The 12,910-nt window shown below is 42.4% G+C and overlaps 1 protein-coding gene across 2 annotated transcripts; it reads right to left on the bottom strand.

Annotated features, from left to right (window-relative positions):
* Window positions 1-820: 820 nt before the first annotated feature.
* AP1AR (adaptor related protein complex 1 associated regulatory protein) lies at window positions 821-11,731 on the bottom strand. 2 transcript variants are annotated; one of them, XM_068188324.1, is made up of 10 exons: window positions 11,502-11,731; window positions 8,175-8,223; window positions 7,613-7,639; window positions 7,132-7,157; window positions 6,634-6,730; window positions 5,837-5,935; window positions 3,944-4,005; window positions 2,965-3,035; window positions 2,077-2,205; window positions 821-1,109 (listed from the first exon to the last, which is right to left on the bottom strand). In XM_068188324.1, the coding sequence occupies exons 1-10, from the start codon at window positions 11,576-11,578 to the stop codon at window positions 844-846; spliced, it is 903 nt and encodes a 300-aa protein (XP_068044425.1). In that variant the 5' UTR covers window positions 11,579-11,731; the 3' UTR covers window positions 821-843. The 2 variants fall into 2 exon arrangements, with proteins under 2 accessions (XP_068044425.1, XP_068044426.1); XM_068188325.1 differs by lacking the exon at window positions 5,837-5,935.
* Between the last annotated feature and the right edge of the window lie 1,179 nt (window positions 11,732-12,910).

The raw sequence follows: 12,910 nt of genomic DNA, 5'->3' as shown, positions 1-12,910 counted from the left end.
GGACCATGTAGCAACAGAGGTTGGTCTGTTCAGGGGGGCTGGGAAAACAAGACTTTGGTCCTCCCAGTTTTCCACTGGTTAAAATTCCCATTTTACTGACACATATAGAGAATTTATTTTTGCTTTTCTATCTAGCACACGCTTACTAAGTCTGGCATATTATTATACAAGGCGGTACCTTACCTAACCTGATCAGTTTTACTATGTTCACTGAGGTTAACCGTGCTTAGCATGAAGTAATTTAAGAAATAAAATAAATGGAAAAAGGACAAGAGAAGACAAGGAAGACTTAAAGCTAGACAGGGGAAAATCTGCAAATTTGCCATGTGTCAAATTTGTTTTACAGCTCTTACTTTTGCACCCTCTAAACAGCTGAAGAGCAAGTCAAAAAGCACAGACCGGAAACAAAAATACTTTAAAATTATTTCTCTATCTTCAAGTATTAAATAAATTATACAGGACTGTTTCTGATATAAACATTAGGCCAATGATGAATTTTAAAACAAAATCAATAGAAACATCATCCAGAAAAAAAAAGGCAAGTTAAAATATAGATAAGTCAAAGCTATGAAGCTCCAATTAGTGCAGATAATTTTATATTAAATCCAGATACCCAGAAATATACACAATAGAATCATCCCATTTTTCACAAAAGTGGGGAAGGTAGATGATAGAATTGCACTTAGTTCTGAATTCATCTGGACAGCGAGTCGTTGCCGTCGCTCGCCGATCCGCGCGTAAGAAAAAGGGAAGTGGGTTACAAGAGAGCCAGGTGGCTTTGTGGATGATTCCACTTCCCTTTCCAGCATTTGGTCACAGGCAGGGGCCGTGCAGGGATGGTCACTATCTGTCCTGGTGCTCGGAATCTGACAGCCTGACATCCGAGGCCGACAGTTCCAGCACGGGGTTGATGAAGCCGGCGTACTCGGTGTTGCCGTTGTCGTCCACGGCGGCGCTGACAAAGTCGTTCTCCCACTCCAGCCCGTTGGAATCGTCGGAGGCTGAGGCTGGGTGGCTCCCTGGCTTCCTGCTGTTGAATTTCAGCGCTGCCCGCAGGATGTCCTCCTCTGTCTTGGAGCGCTCCCTCACCGGGATCATCCTGTTCATGCCTGGCATTTAACACACGCGCGTGAGAAACACGTCCTCGTGAGTTTTCACCTAACTTCTATGTTTCTGCTAGAAGAAACGAAGGTAGAATTTGGACAGATCGGAAAGGTCTTCAGTTTGTTTAATTCCACACCAAATGCGGTTCTGGCCACTGCTCAAAGACATCTAAGATTTTACTGATCTTGTCAGTAATTACAGACATTAATCACCTATTAGATTGGCTAAAAACCAAACTCTTGCTTATTTTTGGTGAGCCTTTCAACAGTCAAGGTCTGAACATTTTGGATAAACTTTCAACTAAGAGCTTTTGCAGGTTTAGTAAACAAAAAACCAAAACAAACAAACAAACCCCCCCCCCAAAAAAAACCAACCAAAACAAAAAAAAACAAAAAACAAAACCAACAAAAAAAACCATTGGCAACAATGAGGAAATGCAGAAAACACCTATAACAGCAGCAATGATACTGCTGTATGATTGATGGGATACTCCTTGGAATGGAGATCCAAGTTCCCATTGAATGTTTACAGTGCAAGTAATAAGGGTTTTTCCCAAAATACTGAAGTCAGACTCTTGACCAGCCTCCACATTTTGAAAGGAAGAACAAGCTCTTCCTTCTGCTCCTGGCTCACGAGAGGGCAGCATTTCTTTACCAATACTTTTGTCAGGAGTTTACAAGTCAGTTCCACAAAATGCAGGGAAATGAATTCATTTATCTAGTGCAGCATCCTAATAAATGAATTAATTTAGTAGGGCTATCTCCACATTTATCAAAAATAAGGAATTTTCTCGGTAAAAATAATTTACAGTTTTAACTGTCAGAAACTTTTAAACTTGTCAGAAATTCCATCAGAAACAAGTTTTAAATCACCTTCCCTTTTGAAAAAGACAAACTTACAATGAACACAGCTTAAACTGTCAGCATATTTAACTTTTGAGTTCAGGATGAAGCTGAAAGGTAGGATAAATACCTTCTTCATCCTCCCACTCTAAATCCAAGGAGGTGCTGTCATCGTTCCCACTCACGGATTTGGTTTTGGTCATCAAGTCACAACTGCTCTCCGTGTTGGGTGTCAGCACTGTGGCATCAGATGAAAGCCCTATTAAAAAAAAAACTTCATAATGTATTTTTAATTCATAAATGTACTTGAATTTCAGGTTAAACATGCAAAAGTAAAATTTTAAATTAAGCTGTCATTGTGCTTTGTGGCCCTTTAAACCTCAGGAATGCTGGAAAAGGCACTTTATCAGTTCAAAGAGTAATCAGTAGCTTATAAATAGTCAATATCACTGAGATATTGCCTAATTGGAACTAGAAAGGAGTTTAATAAGCTGTAAGCTGAACTTGTATGAAGACTTGTAAAAATAAAACAAAACCCAAATCAACCCTCTCCTCCCCAAAAAACCAAACTACTCACACAGCCATCAATCCTCCACCTTAGTGGTTGTCATGTACTGTCACCAAAACTTACAGATAAAAGCTTATCAAATTGTTTTCCTCTAAAATGTTACTGGAATTTTTAGGTACAGGCAGGCAAATTCACCTCTTGCACTTCAATAGGAAAAAATTAAGCATTAATATGCTTCTAATTACTTTGCCAAGAGATGTTAAAAACAGCTATAAACACACATCTGCATCTTCAACTGGTTTTACAAGAAATGTCCACCACAATCTTTTATTGATTAGATAAAAAATTATCAGATTTTAAAATTACAGATACATGTATGCACATTTTATATCTGTGTGTGTAAGCATAAAACTATAAATAATCTGTGTTTATCTAGAAAAAGAAGCAGCACTCTGTGCCCCTCAGGGTCCCTTAACATTTAAAGATGTGCTTAAGGAAAGGCAGACTTACTACTACGGAAAGCTTCATACTGGAATTTTGTATTCCTCAGGAAAGGGTCGAGGTCTTCCTCTGCCACAGAGCTGCAAGAACACAATTTTTATAGCTTTAGAAACCTCCAAGGGTGCCATCGAAAATATGTTAATCCACATGCCCCCAGCTCTGTGCTACAAAGCACATACACCCTGAACTAAATGACTTATAAAATCATCTACAAAATGCCTTTCTATTCCTATTCATCACATCCTCTCCTAGTCTGTGCTTCTGCTCAATTTTTATTAGTATTTTCAGTTAAAAATCAATTAACTAACTCAAAACAACTCTTCTCCTCTCTTCATCACTTTAAATAAAATCTCCTTCATTTCCAAATCACTTTTTAAGTAATGAATTCAAACCCTGCTCCTACAATCCTTTGTTTTTAAAATCTGGCCAGTTCCTACTCAGTTTTCTCAGCTCCTATTCTAAGTGTACTTCCATAGCAAAATTCCTCCTGTCCCCCTTGTCTTCTGTGCATGAGTTTTTTCTGAACTCAAACACCACTCCACTGTAAATTTCTCTACTTTTTTTTTAGCTTGTTTTTCCCACCACCACCACTGAACACAGGAGGTAGGAATGAAGAGACTTAAAATAAACAAATACTTAAATATTTAATAAATAAATATATTTAAGAATATTAATGAAGGAACAGGCAGACTCTATAAACCATTTAAACATTGTGTTTCTACTGCATTTTTAAACCAGGGTCCTGAACAATAAAAATATGTTTATTTTAGCTGAAATCTTACATATGAACACCTTTCTAAAATACACCACTGGATTTTGTGTGTGTGTAAGTACCTTTTAGCAGCTGGGACTAGCGCTGTATGCAGCAGTCTGATAACACCAGCGACAACCAGAATGAACCCAAAATACCCCCTAGCTTTCCAGATGAGGAACAGGAGTACAGACAGGGAAGAGTCTCAGTTGTCATGAATAAAATTTGGTCTCTTACCTCTGGAACTCTCCATTGTTAACAGCATGTGCTCTCTGCGTTATCCTGTGCTGCCTACGCTGCTAGCGAGAAAAGCGAATCGTTGAAAAAGCTGAACACTCAAAACAGAGCTCTCAACACTTCATCCTATTTTATGCACCCCCCCAAAAAAGCCCATCAGTTTTTAGAAATGTGGACACCACCTCAGTCGGGACTGCACCTCTTTTGGCTCCTGTCTTCTTAAAGTGTTTTCAGTGCACAACTAACACCTGGGTGATGCTGGATTTCTTTTGCTCAGTGCCCAGGAACAGCCACCCTGCCATTTAAAAGATAAATATCTCCTACAAATCCTTTCATCCCTGTGCAAAGCAGTGCTGCCATCTCCTCTGGCTGTCTCCATCAGCACTAAGTGCTTCATCTATATTAATAACAGCTTTGCTGCCTTGCAGGGCCAAAAGTATTAATAACTCCGCTAATGTCAACTTCATCTGAGAACTGCTCTTTGCTTCGGGTGTGGGGAGGTAACTGCACTGGATCTAGTGTTTTTCAATCCCAAGATGATGACGTTTTCTGGCACACTTTGCATCTTGGATATTTAAGTAATAGTAATTGCAGGATGAAATGAGCAAACGGGGAGTGTAGAGAAAAAAAGTGGAAGCAGAAATATCACATTGTTGTGGTTAGAGGTGAAAAGATTCAAGAACGCAGAGAGGAACAGACAGAAATTTGGCACAACACAGTCAACAAATCTGTCAAAATCAATTACTGACACACGCATCGATTTTCTTTCAGAACTCCTACACCCACTTAATACCCAATTTAGATTATCTCCCTGTTTTGCCGGGTCACATCTGAATATCCAGCACTACCAGTTCCAGGACACATGCATATTAAAATTCCCTGCTGTTACAGACCCTGACATTTAGTAGGGCAACATCAGCAAGCCAAATGAGCTTTAAGAGAGACCATACTTCCAAGGAAAAAGCCATTTTCCCATTTGTGCCCACAAACAGCAGGGAGATGAGTGATGCATTCAAAAATAGCTTCCAGTTTATCTAGAAGGGCTAAATGCTCAATGCATATCTGGACAAAAACGCTTCCTTAAAATCCTTATAATCCTTATGGGTTTTGAGGAGGCTGTTTGAGCAGGAGATAAGTGGTACTAATTTTACACCAAGAGGAAATTAAAATCTCTACAATCCATTCTGTCTTAGGTCCTGACTAAAAGAAGTGCATATTAAAAATACTGAAAGACAAGAAATACAGCATTTCTTGCACAGAACTTCTACAAAAACCAGTTAATGGCATTAAAAAAAAATCTTTTCCTGGCTTTTATATAGATCAAAAGTGGTAAGAAAAAAAAATAGCAGGCAAAAAGGTCAGAAAGAATTAACCCTCCCACGCCAAATGGCAAGGGGAGAGAAAGAAATGTGAAATGAGAGCTATAGGTAGTGACACAGAAATCAGATGAAAACTTCAGAGCTGGGTCTATACAAAACACAAAGACAACGAGCCATACAGTGCACAAATATATAAAGTACATTTTACAAGTCTAAATTATGTCTGAATTAAACGTGTGCTTAATTTCAGGGGCTTTTTTACCCCAAAGCCATCACAGATCATTTTTACATTTAAGATCAGTAACTTCTACATATTATATAAGAAGAGTGTGAAGCTAATTATAGACACTCATTCAAAATCTATACTCGGCGACAGAAGCTGTTTCAAACAATTATGGTGATTTTCAGCTGCTCCAATCAGCTGTACTTTCAGATCTTGTACTTCTTTCTCTACTGTGCAAGCCAAAGGCATCTCCTTGTCAGGTCTCCTGAGATGGAAAGGGTATCAGGGAAGTCTGCATACGTGGGAACAAGACAGAGGCTCTCATATATATTGGGGTCTTTTCCCCCTCACCTCCAAGAGCTTTTTCTGCTTTGCTGCCCTGGCTGCTTGACGTTGTGCAGCATATAAAGCCTCCTCTTCTAGTCTTAACTTCTCCTCTTGTAAGGCTAACTGTGTATGAACAAAACAGTAATGGTTAACAAAAGCAGAACCTATCTATCTTCCTATTAATAAAGCCATAAGTGCGAGAAAACAAAATAAAAGCAGCTAGAAAATCAAAATAAAACAAAATTGACTACAGCTAAAGCATTAACTGGATTTAACAGCTTCCCTCCCCGCAAGCAAACAGCCCGAGAAATTTAGGTAACTACTGAGAAAAAAAATATTATTAGTGAACAGCTGTAATGTTTTTTTCTATTTTATTATGGACTGTGAAAGATTTAAAGATTTTCAGTTCCATAGGCACTTTAGATTAAAGTTCATTCAAGTTCTACATTGTATTCCAGATCATATTCCATTACCTGCTGCAGCACTAAAACAGAGTAACAAATTACGTGTTTTTTTTCCTTAAGAAAGTTGTGGAGAAAATTTAGCACACGAAAAGTTGAATCAAGATTATTCCCCATTTGGTCTTGTCACTGAAAACAGGGTCCAATTTAAGAGATCCTGGTCAGAAACCCAGCCTGTTCATTCCATTTTTCAGCTAAGAGGCTATTAAAAAGAAGGAATTTGTGCACCTTGCAGGCTAAAAAATACTAACTGATGAACACAACCCAATTGTTCCGTGTGAGTGGAATCTCCTGGTGTCCATGGCTCATCCTAACATTTTTGGAAGAAAAACCATTTGTACTCTCACTGTGACCACTCACCTCTGACTGAAGCTTCAGATCAACAACCCTCTGCTTTTCAGCAATGGAGTCGTAGTGTCTCTCTTTCAGGTCTGCAATTTCTTCCTCAGTCAGAGGCCTGGGGAAACACAAAAAAGCTCCATCTATTATTCATGCACGACAACCCTCATTTGTACTTTGACCTAGCTGTGTGGTCTTTCCTGACCAGTCCCTTAAGGCAGATCCAACAGGCTGTGCTTGTGGCCTGCTCCTCCTGAAAGTTCCAGTTTGTTCAGGATAATGCTGTCTCTCCTCGCTCTCACAATATATATTATTTATATCTTTACAGAAAGTGTATTTTCAGAACCATCTCTGCTAACAGAACTACTGGAATAGAACCATTACCGTCACTGCAGTCCAAATCTCACTTTTTTTTTTTCTTACTTGTTTTTGTCCCTTGTTTTTCCTTTACTCCATTTTGTTTAGTGTTCACAGTGGGACAGTAGAGGGAAGGAGAGGTCCTCAGTCTCAACGTCTTACCTGTGACTGCTTTCTGGGCTTTCCCCCTGTTAAAATAAATAAAAAAGGAAAGTCTGATTTTTGCAAACACAGAGCACTTCCAGAACTTCCCTTAGCAGAGCAACCCAGGTCCATTTGTGTTCTCAGACTGAGGGCACTTGCTGAGTCTTATGCATGAGTTATACCAGGAGCAAATTCTCCTTTGAGTCTTCCCAAACACACTCTTTCCCCACACCGCTTCTTTTCTTTCTTCCCAAAGTCCATAGTGCCCCCTTCCTTAATGGGTTATTTCCCACACTCCCCAAAACCAGTCTCTTAGATCTTTATCCAAAGCCTTAAATTCATATTTCCAGTGCAAGGAAAACTGAAAGTAAAAAAAAATAAAAAACAAACAACATGATTTAAGTCTACAACTCAGCTTAAAGTAGGAGGAAGATTCAGATGTTGGAACCATTTTTAAGGATTTTACAAGCAGGTTTCACATAATGTCCCAGCCACTCACCTCATCACTTTCCACCAGGTTCTCAAACTGCAGAGGAAAAAGAAGTAATTTTTACAACTCAATACAACGAGTCACTAAAGACACACATAAAATATGATTGCATATTTTATGTGTCTTGTAAAAACAGTACTCCAATTCTAACACTGGGACTGTAACGCTACTTTCAGAGGAATTTTATTTTTAGAGTTGGACCTTCTTACCAATGCCTCTCCTCCTAAAAGGAGAAGAGTCCTAATTAAAAAACAAGCATTCTAAGCTGCACAAACTCATCCAGGAGAAGTTCAGCTGTCACATTAAAAAAAGGCAAATAGAAATCCTCTGTACTGGTTTTCAGTACAGTAATCTTAAATCTAGTCAGTGCATCAGACACAGAGATCAGTACCTACAACAAGACTCCTTACTGACCTAAAATTTGGGAGGAGAACAGCATCTCCTTTTCCCAGTCTGGGCTGGAATATCCCAGAATATTTCAGTGTTCATGAACTGCAGAAAGTGTTAAAGGCATTGCTAGGATTCAGCTTTTCCTGCTTTTTCTTAAATAGCTAAAAATCTAAGTACTCACCTCTATAGTGAAGTGTTCTCCTGTTGAACATGTTCTAAAATACTTGGATCTGGAAAAATAAGTTTACAGTTAGACTGCAGAAGACTCTTCCATACACAGCAGAAGGTAAACGAGCCCAAGAATTTAAAATATATTTTAAAATATGTTAAATCTAAAATAACAATAAAATCTTCATGTATTTAGCACATTGACTTATTAACTGGAGCTCTGTATCCCTACTACAGCAGACAGAGGCAAAAAGCGTGTAAACATCTTCTGTAGAACGGGGGAAAAAACTAAAACCTTTGTGAGATGCAATCACTTGTCAGGATGCTGGACTTGACATTTACAGACTATTAGCATGTTCTGCAATCCCTGTAATACATTTTTCCTGGAAAAAACATTGTTCCAGGCAATTTCTGAAAATGCTGTTGCTCACCACGGCACTTAACTCTTTCCTGGCATCTTGTACCTCATCAGTGTTAAACAATACATTTTATTTTGACAGCTTGGCTGAGCCTCAGAGAAAAACATCCAATAAGAGGTCAAGGAAATACTTTTAAGCTAAAAAAAAAAAAATCATGCTCTAATTTTATACAGGGAACTGGTTTCTTCTCCTGAGTCTTTATTAAGAATTCTTCCAATTTTATTTTAATTCTTTTGCAGAGGACAGTTAGCCCTGTCCTCTACAAAGCCCCACACAGTGTTAAGTTACCTGAATCCATTTTTACCTAGCCAAGGAGGTTTGGCCACCATCCAGAAGAACATTCCAATGTAAACACTCTTCAGTGCAACATCCTTTTCATCGAACTGTTTCCAAAACCAGGGTTTCCAGTTACCAGTGCTGACTGGTGCAAGGAATAAAGCCAGGGCCTCAGGGATTTCTATACTTGCACGAAAAGATCGTTCAGCACTTGCAATCAGCACCAACACTGTGACAATAATAAAAGCAGCACACCAGCCAAAGCCTGAATTATTTTAACCGGATCCTGTTTCATCTCCATCTCATTTTTCTTTGGAAGCCAGTTTAGGGAGCATCTCCCCTGGCAACTTGTTGCACTACCCACTGGTTCCTTGTTGCACAACCTTTCCTGCCACTAAAGAACCTTTTCCAGAGAATTCACTGCTGGGAAACCAGAGAGGAAAAGCCACTTTCCTCTCTGGAAATCAAGTACTACGTGACAAGGATAAGTGGGACATGTGGCATGAGCACTCAAGAGTAATTTCACTGCTGCCCTCCTCTGTAATTTGGTGTGTAGGAGCCAGTAACATTAAGAATCTCATTTAACAGCACCGTAACAAGAAATTGTTCCAGGGCTATCTACGCTGTTACCAGACGTGCCGTTCCAGTTTGCAGCACCAGGCTTTCGGTAAATTACTTCCAACTTCCCAAGCACTCGAGCTGCAGTCAGCTTAGCTGCAAGAACTGAACAGCAAACTAAATGCACTGTAAGCTCCCTAAGTGTCATCACAAGCAGCCCAACAGCAATGCCAGCTTTAGGAAGAGCTACTCTTTCAGCAGGTCTTTCAGCTGCTTGCTGAACAGGGACTCAGACCCAGAAAACTGAAGTCTGTGCCAGAGTTTGAGCCCATGAATTGCAGAATTACAGAAGCTTGAGGTCATTAGGGACACAAAGAGAAGATCCATCCGCTTCAGCCCTACCCAAAACTTCATGTGAAGTAACAGCAACCTATGAAAATGCTTGCACTTTTTATAATTCTCCCTTAACCTCTACTTTTCCATTGTTTTATATATATATATATATATATATATATATATAGCGCACAATTCCAAGCAAAGGCAATTTACAATATTCCAGTATAAAAACTTACTAAAACATGTATACATAGTTGTTCAATTAAGAGTTTATCTCTTACAGGCAAATCTTGGAGCATCTAAAAATAATGAAGCTGGGGTGGGGGGAGGATCTGAGTGATTAAAATAATCATTAAGTTGATAAGCTACATTTTTACATTATGGTGTTCCAGAAACAGCCAAATGTGGACAACGTGGTATCAATCTAACTTGCAAACTTTATAATACGCCACATTTTGCAGTTTTGGTTTTAACAGAATTCCCCACTGAGTGGAAGGAGAATAACCTCAACACTCTGATACTGCTCTGTAAACTACCACCACCACACCCAGAAAACAAACCTGATCTGAAACACAGAGGCCAGCAGTTCTCTGTACATTTTATATGCCTCAGACTGTCACTGCAGATTGTGCAACACCTGGACAATTAGACAATACTGCAGCAGGCAGTAAGATTTGTTTCATTGGTAAGGGCAGCCCGGTATTGGACTAACATATGCAGGGATTGCCACTACATTTTTTTGTCACTAAAGTTGTCACTAGATTTGCCTGCTGAAAAAAGGGGTATTGGCATGTAGAAGAAGACTCAGCAAAACACACAGGAAGAAGCAGCTTTCAAGTTGTGCAGGAAGAAGCTTTCAAGTACTGCCTGGTGTTCTCAAAGCACAACAAACTGCTGCTTCAGTGCCAGCTGTCAAGGCATTGGACGTGTTCTCATCCCCTCTGGTGGAGCACTAAAAATACAAGCAGGTATCCTCTACATGAACTGCCCTGGTTTTTCACCCCTGTCTCTGAGAAGCAGCTTGTCTGGAAGGTGAGACTTGCCTGCCAGAGCTGATGTGAAGCAAGAGGCCATGAGCTTGCATCATGTAAAATGCTCAGCATATCTGCTGAGAACGATTTCTGTCCTAACACATCAAAAATAAGTGATCCAGTACTGGGCAGGATATGGAAAAACCTCAAGCATTTCCTGTTTGCAGAGCGCTTTTCCGTGAACTGTTTGTGGCAGAACGAAACAGGTTGTCACACGTTTCCAAGAGATAAGAATTCTTCAGAACCATTCTGCAACAGACATGAGTTCATCTGAACCATTCTGCTCCCGATTTATCCCAACAGCGTCTTAGCCTCTGACTCACAGCGAAGACGAGATCACATTGCAGAAAACCGGGTGTTTTTCCATCTTTCGCACAAGCACGGCCGCCTGCACGGCTTTCGGCGACTGACCTGAAAAACCTCTCTAGGCATCTCCTGCCGGAAAAACACCGGGGCTAAGGAGCCGGTGACCCTGGAAGTGCATGAACCCCGACCGCACAAACCGCGCCGAGCCCGGCGGGCTCCCGGCGCCTCCATCCTCCCGGGATGCCGCGGCTCCCGAGAGGAACGGGCCACGGGCACCGGGCACGCCCGGACCCCGCATCCCTGCCCACCCTGCCACCCCCTCCTGCCCCACGGGGAAGGCGGAGCCGCCGGGCCCGGCACCTCCCCGCCCCGGGGAGGGAGGGGAAAGGGGCAGCCGCGCTTGCTGCTGCTCACCCTCCGCCGCGCTGGATGCGGCCGGGATCCTTCCGGAAGAACAGCCCGCAGCACCACTGCGCCCAGCAGTTCCCCATGGCATCCTGCTGGCAACAGCTCCTGCTGCCTCCCGGCGGGCTCAGGCCGCCCCGGCCGTGGGGAGGGGCGGCCGCGGACCCCCGGCAACAAAGAGCCGGCACAGCCTCATGGCTGCGCAGGGGCGGGCGGTGCTCGCCCCGACCGCCGGCACCGCCCCTGCCACCGGCATCATCGCGACATCGGCCCGCCCCTCGCCGGGACCGTCCCAGCCAGGCAGAATCCCGCCCTGAAAGCGGCTTCCCCCGTGGCCTTGCGCCGTGGGCTCATTTCACGGTAGCCCGTGCTTTGACTGGAGGAAAATATGGCAGGGTCCCCGTGGGCAGGATGGAAAATCGCGTTTTGAAGGAGCGGAATCCCGTTCAAGGTCCCTGTTATTATGAGGGGGGGAAAAGGGGTGTCCCCCCAGTTATCGAGCCCTGACTGGGTCAGTGCCATCGAGGTAGCAACACTTGGAGCACACCTGGAGCACAGGATCGGTGTGGTTTAGCGAGGTTCCCCACTAATTTTTGGTCTCTCTGGTTTCTTAAACCACAGCGCCACATTGACGCGTGGGAACGTGGAATCACGGAACTGCACAATGGCTTGGGTTTGAAGGGACGTCCAAGCCCATCTCCTTCCAACTCCCTGCCATGGGCTGCAACACCTTCCACTATCCCAGATTGCTCCAAGCCCCGTCCAACCTGGTCTTGGACACTTCCAGGGATGGGGCAGCCACAGCCTCTCTGGGCAGCCAGGGGCTCTCCACCTCCACAGGGAGGAGTTTCTTCCCAGTCTCCAGTTTAATGTGCAATCTACTCTCGGTTTGAGCCCACTCCCCCTTGTCCATGGCAGATTAATGGTGTCATTACAAAGACGTGGGTTGCTCCTTTCTTTGAACGGGTCCAAAAGTCTCTCAGCAGTGGCAGGGTTAATTGGATTCCAGCTCTCCATTAGCAGCACAGGACAGATGCTGGGACCCAGAGGAGCTGCTTGCTAGGATAGTGATGAGCAGCAGAAGGTAGGAGGAATATAATAAATCACTGCCAAGCACACTCTGATGTTGTTCTTTCCCTGGAAATGTGAGGTCAGCCTGGAAAAGTGCATTACTGTGATTGCATGCAGGGAGAGAGAACGAGGGTGAGGCAGACATAAAAGCAACCAGGAATTAATTGCAGAAGGTGATGCCTATCGCTGTGACTCGGGAGGAGTACAATGAAGGTTCCAGAAAATATTGCTGGGATATGATTCCTCATTACACTATTTTCCAGGAAATTGACATTTTGGCAAGATAAATACTGCTCCTTTCCCAAAGAGCGATGTTGCAGTATTCCAGCCTGACAGGCGTTCATAAA

Source organism: Anomalospiza imberbis, chromosome 4 (assembly GCF_031753505.1).
Source record: "Anomalospiza imberbis isolate Cuckoo-Finch-1a 21T00152 chromosome 4, ASM3175350v1, whole genome shotgun sequence".
Taxonomy (NCBI): domain Eukaryota; kingdom Metazoa; phylum Chordata; class Aves; order Passeriformes; family Viduidae; genus Anomalospiza; species Anomalospiza imberbis.
This window is presented reverse-complemented; position numbering and strand designations above follow the sequence as displayed.